The following is an 18,630-nucleotide window of genomic DNA, read 5'->3' on the forward strand; positions in this document are numbered from 1 at the left end:
TGTGGCCATGGCACTGAGCCTGCTGGAATTCAAGGAGCATTTGGACAATGTTCTCAGACATATGGTCTGATCCTGTGCAGAGCCAGGAGTTGGACTTGGTGATCCTTGTGGGTTCCTTCCAACTCAGGAGATTCTCTGATTCGATGATCAAAGTAGGTTGCATTTTTTTACTTTCTCATGTTGGTCTAAGAACTTTTATGGGCTTAGCTGTTTTGAGGCAAACGTAGAATGCTGATCTCAGGGTTTGAATTTGAAAACAATATTGGTCAATAGGTTTCCAATATTTTGTCTTTAAAATATTAAATGTCACTTTGGGGCCCCACCCAAATCAAAAGTATTGGGTTCAAAATTAGCATTTGAAATTTGTCCTATAAATCCATGTCATGATGGCTTTTTTTTTTTACCATAAAAATTACTTTGGAGATCCACTAAAATGATTTGGAATCTTAATATCATTAATTGAGCCCCAAAAATTCTGACAGGGTCCAACCAAATTCTAATTTTGACTTATTGAAAGCAGAAGTCATTCCCATACACGTGTCTGCAGTCCTACATGCGAGCTACTGGTTGGTTGTTTTTCTTCTACATAGTCAGTAGCCTGGGGTGCATTTTGACACCTTGTCAGCATCCACTACCTCTCCATTAACTCCACCCGAACCTCAGTGCCGTTCTCAGCCTGAGGTACATTTCAAATGAAGGGTTTATGCTGAGTTACTGCAAGGTTAACTCTTTGATCACAGCATAGAAATATGTATAACACTGTGAAAGTCCCTTGCCAGCTGCTACTGAAGGCACCCACACTGCACACTTGGGCAATCTTATACTGCCAGTTCTGAAAGAGTGATGTTGCTACTGCATTGAAAGCAACACCTTGAAATTGCACATGACAAGTGTCATCTCTACTTTGGAAGTGGCAATTACAAATCACACGTATCCTTCTGTTTCTAATAATGCTTCCAAAATTCTGTAGTCCATTCTTATTCCCTCCTATACCTAACCAACTGTTCTACTTCATGCATGAATGAAATTGGAATCAACAATGCTGTAACAATGCTTAGAGATAATTCTCTTATTTGGCCTCATTAGCTTATGAGGTGTTTGTAATTTCACTTATAAGCAAGGCAGTACTTTCAAGAGATTCATGTATTGTCTGCATCTGGTAGCAGATTCAGACATGAAGAACTAGTGGTGTGTTAATAGCACTAATAGCAGCTACTATTCTTCATTTAAGAATAAAATCTGCTTTTTTAAAAGGGAGGAAAGGAAAACTGAAAACTGCCTTGACCTTCTTTGGAAGTATCATTTTCTCTGTTACCTAAGAAGTTTTAGGAACACTAATTTTAAGTCCTTTCCTGACACAGCTCCAAACAGTCAAAAAAAAAAATGCTTTCCACCACAAAACCAAGCCCTCTGTCTTCTGCCAGTTCTGCTGGCTCTTAGAACTGGGTTCCAAGAATTCAGATTTCGGTTAATAAGCAGATCATTAAAAAATCTGTCTGCAGTGAATGTTTGATTCAAGTTCAGTTCTGTGTTTGCCTAATTGAAATCTAATCACATCTTTGTAACTAGATTCCAGAATCAGAAGTGTATTCCAAGCAGTATTCTGAGTTTCATGACCGCATGCATAAAAGTACAGAGCAGCTGCTGTATTGTACAAACCTAGGCACCAAGGAACAAACAGGACATGTAAAGATACTCTAGTTGTATGTAACTCAGTGTAGTCAATAGCCTCCTTGTGCAGCCACCAAACAGATCAGATCTGGACCCAGATTCTTACCTATTTAAAATTTTAAAACTCTAATATGCTTGTAAGACAGCAGAACTTTATGTCGGACTTAATAGTCAACAAACACGAAGCATCTCCAGGAAAAGTCCAGTGTGTGCTAACAGCATGGCATGCCTTTGTTCTGCCCAGCACCATTTGTAAAACTACCACAAAATGACTTATGTAGAACTTTTTTCTGAAGTGTCTATCTGCACTTTTTAATAAATTGCAAGTCTTTGGGCAAAAAGCACTGCCTAAATTGTTGGTGTTTATCTCCAGTGTGTGGCATTGTGCAGAAATCATACCAGCTGCCAGCCTGCCAACAATTAGGGGTATGTAACTCAAGAACAACGCCTCCAACTCATGAACATGCTGCCTGTGCCTTTACCCCCCTCCCCCCCAGCCCCAAGTCAGGGTGAATTGCTGCTAAATTTTACACCAGTATATACAATGTAGTGTCAATAAGGTAAGTTATTGAATACAGGAGAATAGAGCAAAAGTGCTGAGCAGTTTCACTGTCAGAGGCCATCTGTACTGTGACTTAGAGGGTGCTCAGCAGATCCCTTGAAACCTGTCCTGATAATTAGTGGACATTTTCCTTGTAATCTTCTGTCATTTGATAGATGTGCAGAGAGGAATGATGCAGATGTATGGCCTGCACTGTCCGAGAAGGAAGATTTCACAGCAAAAATAGAGACCATTGTTGCTGCCAAGCACTCAGGGCTTCACTCCACCCCTCTCAATTCAGGTTTCCAAGCATTGCAAGGATTCAGCCTAGCAAAAGGTGACCAGAGATGGGGAACAACATGGGTGCTGGGGGACAACAGGGCTGGGATTTAGCAAGGGAAAAAAAGGAAAAGAAAAGAAAAAAAAAAAAAAAAAAAAAAGAATAAGAAGATCTGCACTGATACCTTAAGGAAGATTTCTGCTGGAGCTGTAGGACAGAAAAATTTTGTGTTTCTGTGAAACTAATGGTTTAATAAAAGTAAAAGCACTGTGGTGGTAGACACACAATATAAATAATGTGCTCAGATGAATCTATAAAAGGCAGAGCTGCCTTTAATAACCTATTATGTATTATCAGCCGCCCCATTGTACCTTCTGGCATGGTGGGGCGCTGGGTGCGGTGCAGCTGAGCGTCAGCCCTCTCCAGTTCATTGCCAGGTCATCTCTGGGGAGGAAGTGTTCCCTGTTTACAGGAAATGCAGGACAAGGGCCGGAGGACCAAGCTGAGCACAAGCTGAGGTTGCTGCAGCTTACTGCCTCTCTGGTGAGGCTGGGAGCAGTGAGGGGGTGTGCCACTTGTCTGAGGCCCAAGGACGCGGTGTTTTGTTTTCATGCATGTCCAGCTTTTACTGTTGCTTTGTTTTTCCTAGTGGTTTAAAGCCCTGGGATCAGGGAGGGTAACAGTGCTGGCAGACACTTGGGCACCCCAGGGTACCTGAGACTGGTCATGCAGGTTCATGTGGGCAGCCTGATGTGCACCATCCATCCTTGTCCATCCCAGCATACCTAGGCCATGATTAGTGAAACCTCACTGTCAGGCCTTCTCTTATCCCTCCTTCACTTGTACTGCCCCAAGGTGTACCAGGATGTTCCCTGAAATGGAGCCCAAACTCCTGTGTGCTCCTCTGTAGCCTGCCCTCCCTTATTGAACCAGAGCTGTACCTGTCGGAGTGCCTCTGGGAGCAGTTGCTGAAGGTGGGAGGGTTTGGTCCCTGCAGTTTTTTGGAGCAAGGTGAAAGCCTGACACACTTGACCAGCAATCCACTTCCCCTCTTCCATGCCAATGCAAGAAAGCAAAATTCAAATGGTGAAGCTTACACCATGAGGAGGAACTCCTTTCTGAGTTTGGAAACCAAACAGCTTATGCTGTAGAGTATGAAATGTGATTATCCCTGTGCTACCTTGCCTTGTTAGGGTATGTATGGTACTAGTAGACAACATTTTTTTTCCTGCTCTTTTCAGAATTCAGCTGCAATATTTGTCTTGGTGTGCTATAACAGGGAATTGATTGGTTCAACACATCCTGTGCTAATAGGCATTTCCTTTTATTGGCTTTAAATGCATTTTGATTTTAATTTCCTTCGGTAATGAGCCTTCCTTTTGCAGAGGGTATTCAAAAAAAAAAAATCATCTATAAATAGGGCAAAACCAAGGAAATAAACTACCAATTTTAATAAAACAGTGTCGTTCAGCACCCCATTGACTCTCCCAATTACCATCAATGCGTTTAGTTTATTATTGCTTTAATTTTTTTGCAGTAAGGATGCCACTGTCTGAGAGAGAGTTTGAACTAGTAACTCTTGGGCACATGACTTGAAATAAAGCCAGGGATACTATATGTAGAAAAAAGTTGAATTCAGTCCCTTTGGTCCAATAATAAAAGGCCTGTTTTTTATTTTTTGCCACAGAATGGAGGAGATTTTATGTATATGGGCTTTGCATAACCCAACTGTGTCCAGTTGAGATTCTGGTCTTGCTGTTGAACATTCTCTTCAGTTATGAGCTATAAGACCTGTGACTGAGGAGTAGGAGAGTGCATAGGCTGCAGTTGTGAAGGTTACAGCAATTTACAAGTCATCTGTAGACTGTGCATATCTGATTTTGAGGTGATATGTTAAGCTCATCACCACTCAGCTGGCTTCAGGAAGGTTTTACCTGTAGTGGACTTATCTCAGGGAGAGAGAATGACCGTATCTTCCTAGGTAGTTCCATCAAGGATGCTTCAAGTCAGCTGCTTTGCTGTCTCTGGGCAAATAATTGGCAACACAGCCAGTCACTGATACACCCAGAAAAAATACTTATAATTCACATTTGTTTCAGAACTTTGGTAGATCTAGGCCTAACTGAATGCAATACAGCTGCCTTTCCTTAGCAAAGAATTGGTGACCCTTAAATCCAGAACCCTACCAAATGGATGAAACGTCCTAGGGAAAAAATATAAATAAATAAAAATCCCCTGCAGAGGGCAGAGCAGAAGTCAGCATTTACCCCCAGAAAACCAGAGAGTTCGCTTACTTCCTACTCTTGCTGAAGGGAAACAGTGGATATGGTCAGAGATGTGTTGATAATTACTGGCAGAACCAGTTTATAATAGAAGTTGTTTTACTGTAGGAATGGAACCAAGGATGTGGTTTCCAGCCTCTTCTAATGTTTTTCTTTTTCTTGTGGTGACATTTTGGACTAAATACTGCTTTGATCTTTACTTACTTGCAGGCACCTCTGAAACTATGAGAAATGTGCAGGAAACAAATCAGTGGGTTTGGCCCCTTAAATAATAAAGTTTCAACATCCAATTTACAGTTTGCAACAGATGTAAAGAAAATAAATAAGTGGGATTTGAATCTTACACAAAAAATCTCACTTCTTTGGGGAGATGCAAAATTGATTTACCCTGGCCAACAGATTTGTAGCATACTTAATGCTGTCAGAGCTGGCTCAGTTACAGTGCAGAAATACCTTGTAAATATGTTCCAACAGAAATGATCATACTGCACAGGCATTTGAAAGGACGTTGCCAGCCAGGACAGCCTAACCAGATGCCTTGCAGATGCCTAAAGAGCCACTTGTTGGAAGGGATGTGTACTTGACAAGTATCGTGAAGCATATCTGAGAGCTGAGTTTGCAATTCAGAGCACTAACACTTGCCAGTGAGGTACATAACTGTGGTCTCTCTCTGGTCTCTACTGCAGCTATACCTGTTCACACTTAACTCCTCTCCAACTCTTCCAGTTGTGCTTGCCCAGTCTACGTGGGAATCAGTATACAATCTGGTCTGTATCCAAGGCTGCAATGACTTAATCCCAGATTCAGAGGTAGTTTTCCACATTCCTTCCTGTCTGTTATTTTTTTCCATCATTCCTAGACCTATTTAATTGTGAAAGACAAGGAACTGCTTAGGTTTTCTTATCAGGACCCGCTGAGCCTCTCCTCCCCTAGAAGCCAAAGTGCATTTCCTCTGAAGCTCAGCCTCACTTTATGTTTTGCAACTGGCAATGAATTCTTAGCCTTAACCAGACTTCCTGTTAATGACACTGACTTTTGCAGAAGACACTTGATCATGAATATGTTATACTGGAGATATCTCATGCAGTCTGCCCAACTCCAGCTGACAAACATCTCATGGTCAACTCTGTCTCCATGCTTTCCGAGCAGAGTCACAACCCTTGCTGCTCACTCTTCAAAGAAGGAGGGAAGACAATGTCAGGGAAATAACAGGAGACAGAAGAAAAACAAAAAATATATCTTTTATGTGGAAACAATAAAACCAAAATCAAATGCCTGTAAAAAATCTATGCTCACCTGGAGGCAGACAGGTTATATGTGAGCTTAAGTCTTCCAACCTTAAAAGCAAGTTTAGAGGCATGATGTAATTAAACGGTGGATGGGACACAGGAACTATATAAGTGTTAGTTTTCAGGGACTTGCAGTCAAATGTTTGCTCACTGAGGCTTTTCCCCAGGCTCCTGCCACACAGGCATGACGTAGTTCTGTCTGTATTTTTACTGGAATGGCAGGAGCAATCATCTCTCATGTTCTAGAATCTGAAGTGATATGCCATGGGCATCTTCACGTGGTGATCAGTTCAGTCTTCAGGAGCAAGGACTACTAGGAGAACACAAGCATGTAGATTTATAAAATGGATGAAATTATGTGAATTAACTGGGATAAAAAAACATGGTAGGTGTCAGGAAAGGTGTACTGCCCAGGAGCTCTATGACAATACAGAACTCAGAAGTGAAAACACGAGTGCTGCTGGAGTGTCTGGAGGAGGGTAGGATGGGAAGGAAGGCACAAACATGCTTTTGCACATTCCCAAGGGCAAAGGAGATCTGTAGCATTTTGGGAAGTGTCTTTAAGCACTAGCCAGTGCCACTGCACTTCAGGCCTCCTGTAAGTGAAGCCCATGAAACAGTTAGGCAATATTGCAAATTTTACTGCTGTATAAGTCGTTAATAGCGCCATTCATAATGATTACCAGACTAATATAATGAGGCATTCTTCCCAAATTATAATGTGTTCTTACACTAACATAATGTAGTCATTTATCTTCTGAGGGAGAAAGAAACTTAATTCCGCGTCTGCTGGGACAAACCATTACAAATTGCAGAAAAGCTGAGAGAGTAAGGAGAGAGACTGGCTAAACTGTTAATAAGCCTCCTGAGCTGTTCCTGTATCTGCCTTGCTCTTGCTTTCACTTGTGCTGAGCTAGCTCTGAGCTGGGAGCCATGACACAGCATGGTCTTTTGCTGCTGCTAGCTCATCCTCTTTGAAGAATTTGTTATGAGGGAAATTACCAAATTACTAAAACCCATCTGCAAGGTAAGCAAAACAAAAGCATCATGCTATTTTGTACTCCCCCTCCTCTGTACTTGGGAAGTGTGTTCTCACAACCGTCTATTTCTGCCATAAATATTATTTCTAAGTAATCTTTTTAAGTTCCAAATATCTTATTATCCCAGCAATCTGACAATTTTAGACATAAGAATAGTGTAAAAAAATGTTAAAAATTTGGCAGCTTCATTGGAACTTATTGAATATTTTCCATTAATAGGCAGAAAATCTTTTGAATTAAGGTACTGCAGAATTGTAGCCAGAAACATTTGCATTCCAAAACCTGTTTTTTGGTTCAAAAGCACTAAGAACCCAATGCTTTCATTTTGATTTTTTAGCTAAAACAAATGTTTTTCCTGAATGCTTTTAGTCTATTTTTTCATCAGCAGACATTTTAACATCAAAAAAATATACCAAGAATATAGAAGAAAGAAGACAGTGCAGTGTATCCATCTTTTACAGGTGGGACCAGATGAACAGTAGGATCCAACAGTGACAGTTCTAACCACCAGGTCTGAGCAATTTGTCCTTGTACTACCTGTGGACTCAGGGAGATCATTTATCTTACTCAGTGTAAAGTTTTTGATTTTCATAGCCTTGGAAAGCAACATGAATAATAGGTTGTCCCTTCAATCACATTTCTTCTCCTGTTGTACCCACAATGGGAGAGGAGTGCATCTAAATACCTGAAATGTTAGATCAACAAAGAATTAATATGTAATTATAACAAGGACTTAGATCCAGGACTGGTTATGCTTAGTAGTTATGTTAAGTAGTGCAAACAGTTTGCATTTATTACTGGTGAATTACTAAGAAAACACATCTAGACAGCCATATGTGATAGACACAGGATTTTAAAAGATCCTGAATAGTACTTTGCCTTACAGTACATTTCATTCCAGCGTACAGTATTTTCTTTGATTCAAAGTTTCATGCACCAAAGAGGCCTACAAGGCTGTAGGAAGCATCCAGAAAAAAATAACACCTTTTATAGGCAACTTTCCTTAGTTCTTTATCCTGATACAAGATGAAGTTAATTTTGTCTACCCTTGCCACAGCTAATGAGGAAAAGCAACTTTTAAAGAGGCCCTAGGGGTAGGTCTTGACTCTTCTGTCACATATGTTTTCTTCCATGGTCACATTCCTATGTCAGTGGAATAAGACCTGGCAGATGCACACACAAGCACGGACAATCTCAGCATCAAACATGCTGTGCCCAGAATGGTTTCTCTAGGAGCTGAAGCACAGATCAGTTCTTTAATCACCTGTGGCTGCCATTATGGGTTCTAGGACCCCTGTGCGGAATGTGCCTACTGCTTGAGGATGAAGGAGTAAACACAGCAGCATGCAAAAGCTGTGTGTTCATCTGAGGTGGGAGAAGGAACTGCAAAGCAGGAGTAACATGCTGTTTGTTCATGCCAGGGAATAAATGAGGCCTTTCAGTTACCTGTGCACTGATACTACACAAAAGACTCAGGCAGTTATTAGATCTGTCATCACTTACCACAGCTGACACCCTGAACCAGACTTCTGTATGTGAAAATGTGCCCTGAGGAGCAGGTGTTCTCGCCTTCATGCAGGGGCAGACCATGCATTTATTCACTAAGACATACAGAATCATAGAATAACCCGAGTTCAAAGGGACCCATAAGGATCATCAAGTCCAACTCCTGGCACCACACAGGTCTACCCAAAAATTCAGACCATGTGACTAAGTGCACGGTCCAAACACTTCTTAAACTCCAAGAGGCTTTTTGCAGTGACTGCTTCCCTGGGAAGCCTGTTCCAGTGTGCGACAACTCAATGTATGCAATTTCAAACTGCCAGGCCAGTATTGCTCACCATTTCCTTGCTCTACTGACATCTTGTTTTCCTCAACTCTTGGAGTGAGCAATATGAGAGATTTCAAGTTGCATGGGGATTTCCCTTGGCAGACAGATACAACACCTTCTTTCATCAGAAAAATTCCACTAGCATCAAGGCATGGAAGGTAGTCTAAGGTTGTCTAAGGATAAGGACAAAGCAAACAGGTCAAAAGAGCAATTGAGATGGAGTTTAGATGAATTGTAAGAGGAAAGCAGAACAGAAGAAAGAGCTTGAGCTGGCCTGAAGTAAAACCCAATGAATCAGTGGTACTGCCTCTCTCTCTCCCTGTCTGACCTCTGATGTAATAATAATATCCATTTATTAGTGAGGGAAAAGTTTACAGGATGAAAATCAGAAGTATTCCAAATGCTGAACTGAGCTTGAGGATAGACCCAGATATGAGTACCAGCTGAGAGTAGGAGAACCAATAGAGAAATGCCCCTTAAAACAAAACAAAACAAAACAATTTTATCTAAACATACCTGGAACAACTCACATGTCCCCAGTTTCACCCCAGCACTACTTTTAGTATAAACAACTCTCCATCAGGAGGTTTTATTTTATCATTACTGAGCAATGAGGCAGGTTGTCTTTAGAGTCATATGCATGTCAGGATCTGGGAGCATGGCAAGCCTCTTCTTTGGGTCCAATAATAAAGCAATTAGCATCAACAAAAGTGTGGAAGTCAGGGGTGGAGCTGATCCACAGAGGCCCCTTTGTTGTTGTAGCTAGGCAGGGTTTCGGAAGTGCTGTGATGCCGCCCACACTGAAAAACTGCAGACACTAATAATAAACAAGAGAAGACAATGGTGAGGAACAGTGCAGCTGCTCAGTCCTTCATCCCACTGTGGAAAATGCATGGGGCAGCTTGTGGGAGCTACTTGCCTCTGCACATGAAGGAAAGGTGAGCAGCCACACCTGCATGGCAGACACAGACCACTCTTTGCAGCTTGGAAGTGAATGCAGAAATGGAGTTTCCTTTCTGAAGGGAAATGTGAGTCTGGTCAGCAGAATCTGGTTTTGTGAAGGATTTGAAACAACTGGCAATTTAAATCTAAATATGTATGTGTGTGTGCTGTTACATTTTCCTGAAAGAAAAATAATGCTGGGAAATCCTTGGACTGTATTACATTAACAGATTCAGCACTTTCAATTGCATTGCTTTTTCTGGATTTTCTGGATTCCCTTGAAACAACTCAAGGATGATGGGATCTGAGTTACCTTGTGCTGTAATTCCAATGGTATTATAGTTACACTTTTCTTATCCTTTTAATGTTTTCACGGAAAACTTACAATGTTTAATTTCCATTTCTACTAAGTACTGAAATATTAGTATGATTTTATTACATCCATTTTGAGGGATTGTCTCAGGAAGAACAAACAAGTTCTAGTTGCAACTATGTATGCACCCAGTCAAACTTTTTGTTCCAAACTGAGCCAGAAAACTGATCCTATAGGGAAGCTTGAATGAGTTCACTTGTTTCCCACTGCTCCATTCAGATTCTTCTACTTGTCTAAATGGTTGCTGTTCAACTTCGCAACAAAACACAAAGCTTGAGGAATCTTGATTCCAAGCCTACAGGGTCTGCAGGGACACCTGGTCCCCTGAGTGTTTAGAACTGTGCAATGTGTGGATTTGCTGTGTCTGAGCAGCAGCAGGTGTCTGGAAATACTGCCAATGAGCTGGTCTGTTCTTTCTCTACAGTGCCTACACTGAACCTTACAAGGTGTGCCCGGTCTCAGTGATACCCGTGGAGGTCATCACATCAGATGAGGAACAAAAGAGTTCGGAAGAGGAGGAAAGCAGCCAGGGTGATCCTAGCCTCATCAACAAGGTAAAAGAGCTGCACTAGCAACAATTCACCCCTGTAGCATGTGGCAGAGCCAGGAACTGCTGTTCTAAGATGGATAGTAGAGGCAATGTAGCCAATAGGAAAGGCTTGACATGAATGTAACGAAAAACTTCTCACTCGTGAGAAGGATCTAGATGCAGTCTTGAGAATTTTAAAGCTACACTGAATAAAACAATGACAAACATGCTATTGGAACAGATTGTGGTTTGAGCTCTTTGTTGACTTGAAACAAATGAAATGGTCACAAGCAATCTAATCTTTTTTTTTTTCCTCTGATATGCATGATTTTTTTGGCTGCTTGTTTCACACTGTTTTGGAAAGGGAAAAGCCCTTAAAATTGTGACAATTCCAGTTAAATGAAAAATATTTTCCCTTCAAGTTCTGCTAGTTAGCTAGCAAACCGTGAGCATTTACAGAACATACACTAGTGTGTTACCTAACCCCATCACATTTCTCAGCATTTAGTTGTGATGCCAGTGGAGGATTGACAAGAAACTTGTGCCTCAAGTCCAAATGGGAAATGCATATAATCACCAAGCACTTGGAAGGAAATTTAAGGCTGCTAAAAACAATTTTATTGACATTTTTATAGGCTTTTACTGAAGATATTAGGAAATTTCATTTTTATTTCCCATACTGCATTTCATGCCTTTTTATTTTTCTGTTGGGCTGGGGTAACCACACTTTTTAGCTGTCACAGCAGAAGGCAGCACTTACAGAGCAAGCATGTACTTTAGAGTCTATCTGGAGGTATCCCTCTAGCTCTTAGGACTAATACAAACCAAATCTCTACACATGCCTGATAGAAAACATCAGCACAGGACTGTTTGTTTGATCAGACTTGTTTTCCCAAGCTGATTGTCATCAAGGATCACAGCACACAGAAGACCTGGCTTCTACAAGCTCCTAGGGAGCTGTCTTAGAACAGCCACATCTGAATACTGGCTGTTATTTCCAAGCTGGCTGATGAATTAGAGCATGTGGCTACTTAGCCTGACAAGAAACAGGCCAGAAGGGTACACATAGCCTTTTCTGCCAGGTTTAATTCTAGCTGTAGGAGGATTAGCCCTCCTGCAGTCACTGGGCTCTATCTACAGACTCTAAAATGAGGTTGGAGCAGCAGCAATTTCATTCTAGGCTAAGCCATTTGTTTAATATGACAAGGCAGGGGCCTGTGCTTGTATGCAGGTCCAAGAAAAGACCTGGAATTGACACAGGGAGACCTCTGAGTTTCTTTGTTTTTGTAGCCTCGCGAGGGCCAAAGGCACTGCAGGCTTCACTTTGGACAGACTAAGGGGGTCCTGGGAACCATCCTGTCAAACCCTGCATGTCCCAGCTGTCTCCAGGACCCAGGCTCTTAACATGAAACACCTGATCTGGGCAGCCGGAGTTCTAACATGAGAACACCATCTAACAACTTCAGTGCTGCTACTGCAGGCTGTGTGAAGCAATAACCGAAAGATGCCCATGGAAGGGCCAATTTGATAGGGAAAACAGTCAGTGCAGGGTCCTGAAATGAAGGATGCAATATATCTAACTGTACTCTTTCTCCCATGCTAGTAGCAGAACAGTAACGGTATGGGAATCTTCCAATGTCCCCCACAGCCCTCACTGAAGATTATCTGTCAGAAATACAGGCTTCCAGTTCACCATAATTAAGAGTGAATGGGATAAATTCCATCCGTTCACAGCTCTTGCCTCAGAAAGTGCTGGTATCTTTACAAAGGACAGACAGAGGACTGTGTTTCTACCCTAGTGCTCCTGCCTCCTTTTGTTGTCTTTGCACGCAAATCTTTTGGGTGCCAAGGGAACATTAGCTGCCCTGTCAAAGCCTGACTCAGGAATGACAAAGGGCAAAGACGTTGTCCAGCTCCCCAGTGAAATGATGTATCACTTGGAGCAAAATCCTCAGGGCAACACGGAGTGGCTGTAAAACATGAAAGAGTTCAGAAGCACTGTCACTTGGGAAGAACTGGCAAAGACATGTTGGTCTACATGCCAAAAATAGTACCATGGATTTGGAAATGGGCTAATTCTGTTAAAACAATTGTTTTGGACTGGCCTACTAGGTGCTGAATTTGGATTTAGAAAAAAACACATATGCACACACAAAAAAGAACCCTCTGGGGTTTGTTGGTTTGATTTCTGGTTTTCCCCTCCTTAGGGAAACTTAGTTTAAATAAAGACCTGAAACAACCCAGATGATCAAATCTCCTACCCATGTCCAGATGTATGATTTCCATTTGCATTGACTAGATTCAACTTACTGCCTTGCAATTCATCTGTATGAAAATGAAAGCATAGTGTTTCATTTTCTTTCTCACTTGCTTTCTCCTAGTCTCCTTGTCAGAGAATTGCAAGATATCCAGTTTGCAGCAGATTTTTTTCCTGTAATGTTTCTTTTTAAGGCTCATTTTTTAAAGTAAAAATAATTTTAAAAATCAGCTTTGTACACACTTTTCCTGGAATTGTTTCAACAGCTGGGCTTCTTTGAATCCCTGCTCTCCTGGGGACCAGATTCACAGGAGTGTGGAAAAATTTCTAGGGCCTGCTGAAACCCCTGTTCTGTAAACAATTTGAATCATAGCCAATAGTATATGTTGAGGTACTTTTCACATTACCAACTGTATTTTAAAAAGCAAAGAGGGGCTTTCATCTCTATTGTGTTACAAGAAGTTTTACTGCTAAAAAGCCTTTTTGGAATGAGGCAGGTATAAAAAAGTAGAACAGGAGGTGGGGTTCCAGATTTTGCCTTTATACCACTAGGTGTACCATAGACCCTGTGAAACAGAGCATTTGTCATCAGAAATCACCTGGTAGTTTTGAGTCTTCTGTGTAAGACTGACAGTGAAAATCCACTCTTTCTGGTTAAATGAGCACTTTATTTCCTTCTCTCTTCACTGTACTGGCATGCAATAACAACCTAGAGAACTCCCAGGCAGGGAATGCTCCAAGTATTCTTAACCTTTATGATTCTATATGGCTGTATTATAAAAAGTGATGCCCTTCACTTATGTTACAGATGGAGTTCATACTTTTTTTCCTCCTGCTAAGCTAATTTGCAAGAGCTCCTGAGACATCCCTCATTCATTTGTCTTATATATATGCTCATTTAATTAAATCCCTTCCAATTTATCAGAATTGACACATGACTGTTCTGTATTGGGCTCTCAAGGTTATATGATGGCATTTGAGGTGCACACAGAGAAAAAAAATGGAATTAAGGATTCCAATTAAGAACAAACCACTTATATCAAATAAAAGAATGACCTTCCCTACACTTCCTACCTCTGAACCTTCACTGACTAGACAAATGCTCAAAGTCCAAGTTGTAGAACCCCACATTTTGCATGTTACCATTGAGCTGGATTCAAGCCTGTTTTGTTTTTGTTGTTGTTGTTGTTGTTTTTCCCTGCTAAAAACAAAACTAAACAACAAGAAAACAAACAGATAAATCCTGAGCTTAACTGTTCAAATTTGACTAGAGAGCAAATCCAAACTGAGATTGTTTTGCCAGAACTAGGTCACACCTGCACTTTACTATCTGTGCAAGCATGAGTCCTCAGACAGCTCCTTTCTTCTGGCTTTCTGCTTTAGACTGGGCATTTTCCCCTGTTGGTTCCCCTGTTCGTTACTAGCCTGTGACCTCCAATTGCCATGATCCTGAAGGAGCCCCAATACGAGTCTTTCACCACGCCTAAGTCTCCCTGTGGCCAAAGACAAGGGCCTGGCAAGGAAGAGTAATTTTTATGCTAGATCCAGAGAAAAGCAAAAACAAAGTCTGATGCAGATTAGAGATCAAAATGGCAGGCAAGGCAAAAAGCTAGGTGCTAGTGTTTAGGTCCATTGTGGGCACACTGAGCCTTTTGAGGACTTCACTGAGATAGTATTAAGAATGTATGTCACCACCTACCACCACTTTAACATCGACAATCAGGCAAGCTGGCACAAACAACTGCAGGACAAATGACAGCAGAGGTTGCAGCAGAGCCCCCGTCCTAGTGAGAAGGTTTTCTGAGGAAACACACAGAGATGAAGCACGGAGGTTGGGTCACATGGGGAGGGGAAAGGGGCTGTCAGTTTAAGAATTATTTTCTAGAGTGTCTTGTAGAAGAGCCATGTTCCTGTAGCAACACCAGAACATGTTGCCTTGGACTCAGCTTCAAGATCTATTTCCATCACGCTGTTTGACCCAGACTGTATGTCACACATATGCTAAGGGGTGTGGATTGAACAAAGTGATAGGCTTAAAAATGACCCCAGTAGTCAATGGAAGGCATTTAGACTGAGATCAACAATTTCCACCACTGTGATAAGAGTCCTAAGTATTTCATTACAGGGTTCCTTTGGAAGGAGAAAGCAATGGCTGGGTAAACGGAAAATACTAGGAATATTGTAGCAGCATAAGCTATTTTAAGAACTCTGTTGTATTTAGGAATGACATATAGCAAACCCTACATTAAAACAGTAGGCAAAGGAACAATTACAAATGTTCTCTTAAACCTGTCTATAAACACAGCAGGGAGTTTGACCTGAAGAAGTGAAGGGATCCTCAGAAGAAGAATAAGAAAAGAATGTGATTAACCTGTGTGAATCAGATGTCAGCAAGGCTTTTGACACCGTTTCCCACAGCATCCTCCGCAAGAAACTGTCTGCTCGTGGCCTGGACTGGACACTCTCTCCAACCCCAAAGCAAGGCTTTGCACTAGCTAGGCTTCCAAGCCAAGCAGACCCTGCCAGCCTGCAGAGGGACTCCACTTACACCAAACACCCTCACAGGGTGAATTTCCATTTGCCAGCAGTCCTGGCTAACCTATTGTGTGATTTCGTCCTGTTTTCTCCTTGTACATGCTGTACATGTACATGACATTTGAGTGTCATCATGCGGCACTTGCAGGGCAACTAGGCAATCAGGCCCAGTCAGCATGGGTTTATGAAAAGCAAGTCCTGCTTGACAAATCTAATCTTCTTCTATGACAAAGTGACGCGCTGAGTGGAAAAGGGAAAGGCTGTGAATGTGGCCTACCTTGACTTCAGTAAGGCTTTTGACACTGTTTTCCACAGCGTTCTCCCGAAGACGCTGGGTGCTCATGGCTTGGACTGGTGTATGCTTTGTTGGGTTAGAAAATGGCTGGGTGGGTAGCCGGGCCCAAAGAGTTGTGGTGAATGGAGTTAAATCCGGTTGGAGGCTGGTCACTAGTGGCGTCCCCCAGGGCTCAGTATTGGGGCCAGTCCTCTTTAATATCTTTATTGATGGTCTGGATGAGGGGATCGAGTGCACCCTCTGTAAGTTTGCAGACAACACCAAATTAGGTGCGTGTGTCGTTCTGCTCAAGGGTAGGAAGGCTCTGCAGGAGGATCTGGATAGGCTGGACCGATGGGCTGAGGCCAACTGTATGAGGTTCAGCAAGGCCAAGTGCCGGGTCCTGCACCTGGGGCGCAACAATCCCAAGCAGCGCTACAGGCTGGGAGATGAGTGGCTGGAAAACTGCCTGGCAGAGTATTGGTGAGTATTGGTGGACAGTCGGCTGAATATGAGCCAGCAGTGTGCTCAGGTGGCCGAGAAGGCCAACAGCATCCTGGCTTGTATAAGAAGCAGTGTGGCCATCAGGTCTAGGGAAGTGATTGTCCCCCTGTACTCGGCTCTGGTGAGGCCGCACCTCAAGTACTGTGTTCAGTTTTGGGCCCCTCACTACAAGAAGGACATGGAGGTGCTCGAGCGAGTCCAGAGAAGGGCAACAAAGCTGGTGAGGGCTCTGAGGAACCTGCTTTGGCAGGGGGGTTGGACCTTATGATCTTTCGAGGTCCCTTCCAACCTCTACAGTTCTGTGATTCTGTGATTCTGGAGAACAAGTCCTAAGAGGAGCGGCTGAGGGAGCTGGATTTGTTCAGCCTGGAGAAAAGGAGGCTCAGGGGCGACCTTATTGCTCTCTATAAGTACATTAAAGGAGGCTGTAGCGAGGTGGGGGTTGGTCTATTCTCTCATGTGCCTGGTGACAGGATGAGGGGGAATAGGCTAAAGTTGTGCCAGGGAAGATTTAGGTTGTGTATTAGGAAAAACTTCTTTACTGAAAGGGTTGTGAGGCATTGGAATGGGCTGCCCAGGGAAGTGGTGGAGTCACCATCCCTAGAGGTAATTAAAAGACGTTTAGATGTAGAGCTTAGTGATATGGTTTAGTGGAGGACTTGTTAGTGTTAGGTCAGAGGTTGGACTCGATGATCTTTAGGTCTCTTCCAACCTAGAAAATTCTGTGATTCTGTGAACACCTTTAAAAATTACAGTCTATTGAGTACTCAGGAAATAAATTAATACAAATCCTAAGACAAGTAATAAAGCCATAGCTGGAGCATAAAGGACAGTTCTCTCACCCAGAATACATATATGTCTGCCAGTTAACTCCATGGGAAATCGAAAAGTAAATCAATCTGTATGCAAATACTGTCTAGTTTCACCCTAAAACCAGCAATACGTTACAAGGAAATGTACACAGCCAGGATATATGAGATGTGATCTTCTCTTACCCTGCTGGCAAAATGGGAAAATCTCTAGTGAGGTAGATAACACATAACCCCAGAGTAAGATGCCATAAAAGAAAGTGAATTCGGACCAGATGTGGCTGGATTTTATGGCAATGAAAACTCAAAGCATTTTGGCTAGTCATTTAGGACTTAGGTTTTTTATATTGAATGCCAGCGAGACCAGAGGGGTGCTCGTTACAATTACATAGTGCTGTGCTGGGGTGGGGGGGGGGGGGGAAGCACGAAGGAGAACTCCGTACATAAAAGATCCCAAGCACTGTGCTTGTGAAAGGGCAGCACTAGAGGTTGAGAGGCTCCACGCTACTCCCGGGTACTGAAACAAAAGGCAGTGTCCAAAAAGGGGGGCCGCAACCCAGCATGGCACATGGATGGCATCTGTGCCACACACAGTGAGGGAACACTGAGCTCAGCCACAAAGGTCTCACAGCAAGCAGGGCAGCTACTGTCTCGTGGCAGCTGTACGCACAACTGCCTTTGCTGCTCCTTATGCATTTCCACTGGGTGGGCTTGGTTTCCAGGCTCCATTAATCATTCTGTTTTGCAAACCTTTAACCTTCACATACACAACCCAAACATATGCTGGAGTTGGGAGTGACAGATCTGTGTGCCTTGAGGAAGCACCTAATTCAGACGCCTTTCAGGGGACAACTCTTGATTTATATCATTACCCAGATTCCCCAGGGGAGCTGAAATCTAGCTCTTCAAGGAAGGCGCCTGGGAGGCAAAAGATGTGGACTGCATTTCCTCTCACTGATTCATAGACCCAGCTTGAAAAAGCCATTTGTTCTTGTAGTGCCTCAGTTTACTGTTGGCTCCACTGTGACATCATTGTGAACTACTGGATAGTTCATAATAATTACAAAAGGGACATTATGAAGTCACTCAGCTCAGAGGCTGAAGCTTGCAAACTGCTCTAAGCCCCTGATAGCAACAGTAGCACTGTTGTGCTGGGTACTATCCAGCAAAACGCTACAACACACCTACCCTGAGGGGTCTGCAAAATAAGACACACAGATGGGAAAATGGACAAAGGGATGTGGTTTGTCCCTGTCAGTATGATAAGGCAGCAGTAAACATGGAAATGGAGCTGCTGATTTGGTGTCTTAGCTAGTTACCCTGCTTTTCAAATGCAAAGGGTTTCTTCTTGAGTACTCAAATGGCTTGTGCAATACTAGTGCTTCAGCTCTAGTGAACAGTTCTTTGATTTGCCTGTGCTAAACTTAAGCCATATAACCCTGTTTCAGCGCCATGGAGGCAGATTTTCCCCCA

The 18,630-nt window shown here is 42.6% G+C and overlaps 1 protein-coding gene across 3 annotated transcripts in view; it reads left to right on the forward strand.

The window, feature by feature from the left end:
- Nucleotides 1-18,630, forward strand: part of FGD5 (FYVE, RhoGEF and PH domain containing 5) — a 101,242-nt gene that overhangs the window by 23,889 nt on the left and 58,723 nt on the right. For all 3 annotated transcript variants that reach the window (XM_072044560.1, XM_027467797.3, XM_027467800.3), the window contains exon 3: nt 10,674-10,803. In XM_072044560.1, coding sequence (XP_071900661.1) covers nt 10,674-10,803 — 130 coding nt within the window. The remainder of the gene's footprint in view (nt 1-10,673; nt 10,804-18,630) is intronic.

This window comes from Anas platyrhynchos, chromosome 13, assembly GCF_047663525.1.
Source record: "Anas platyrhynchos isolate ZD024472 breed Pekin duck chromosome 13, IASCAAS_PekinDuck_T2T, whole genome shotgun sequence".
In the NCBI taxonomy this organism is placed as follows: Eukaryota; Metazoa; Chordata; class Aves; order Anseriformes; family Anatidae; genus Anas; species Anas platyrhynchos.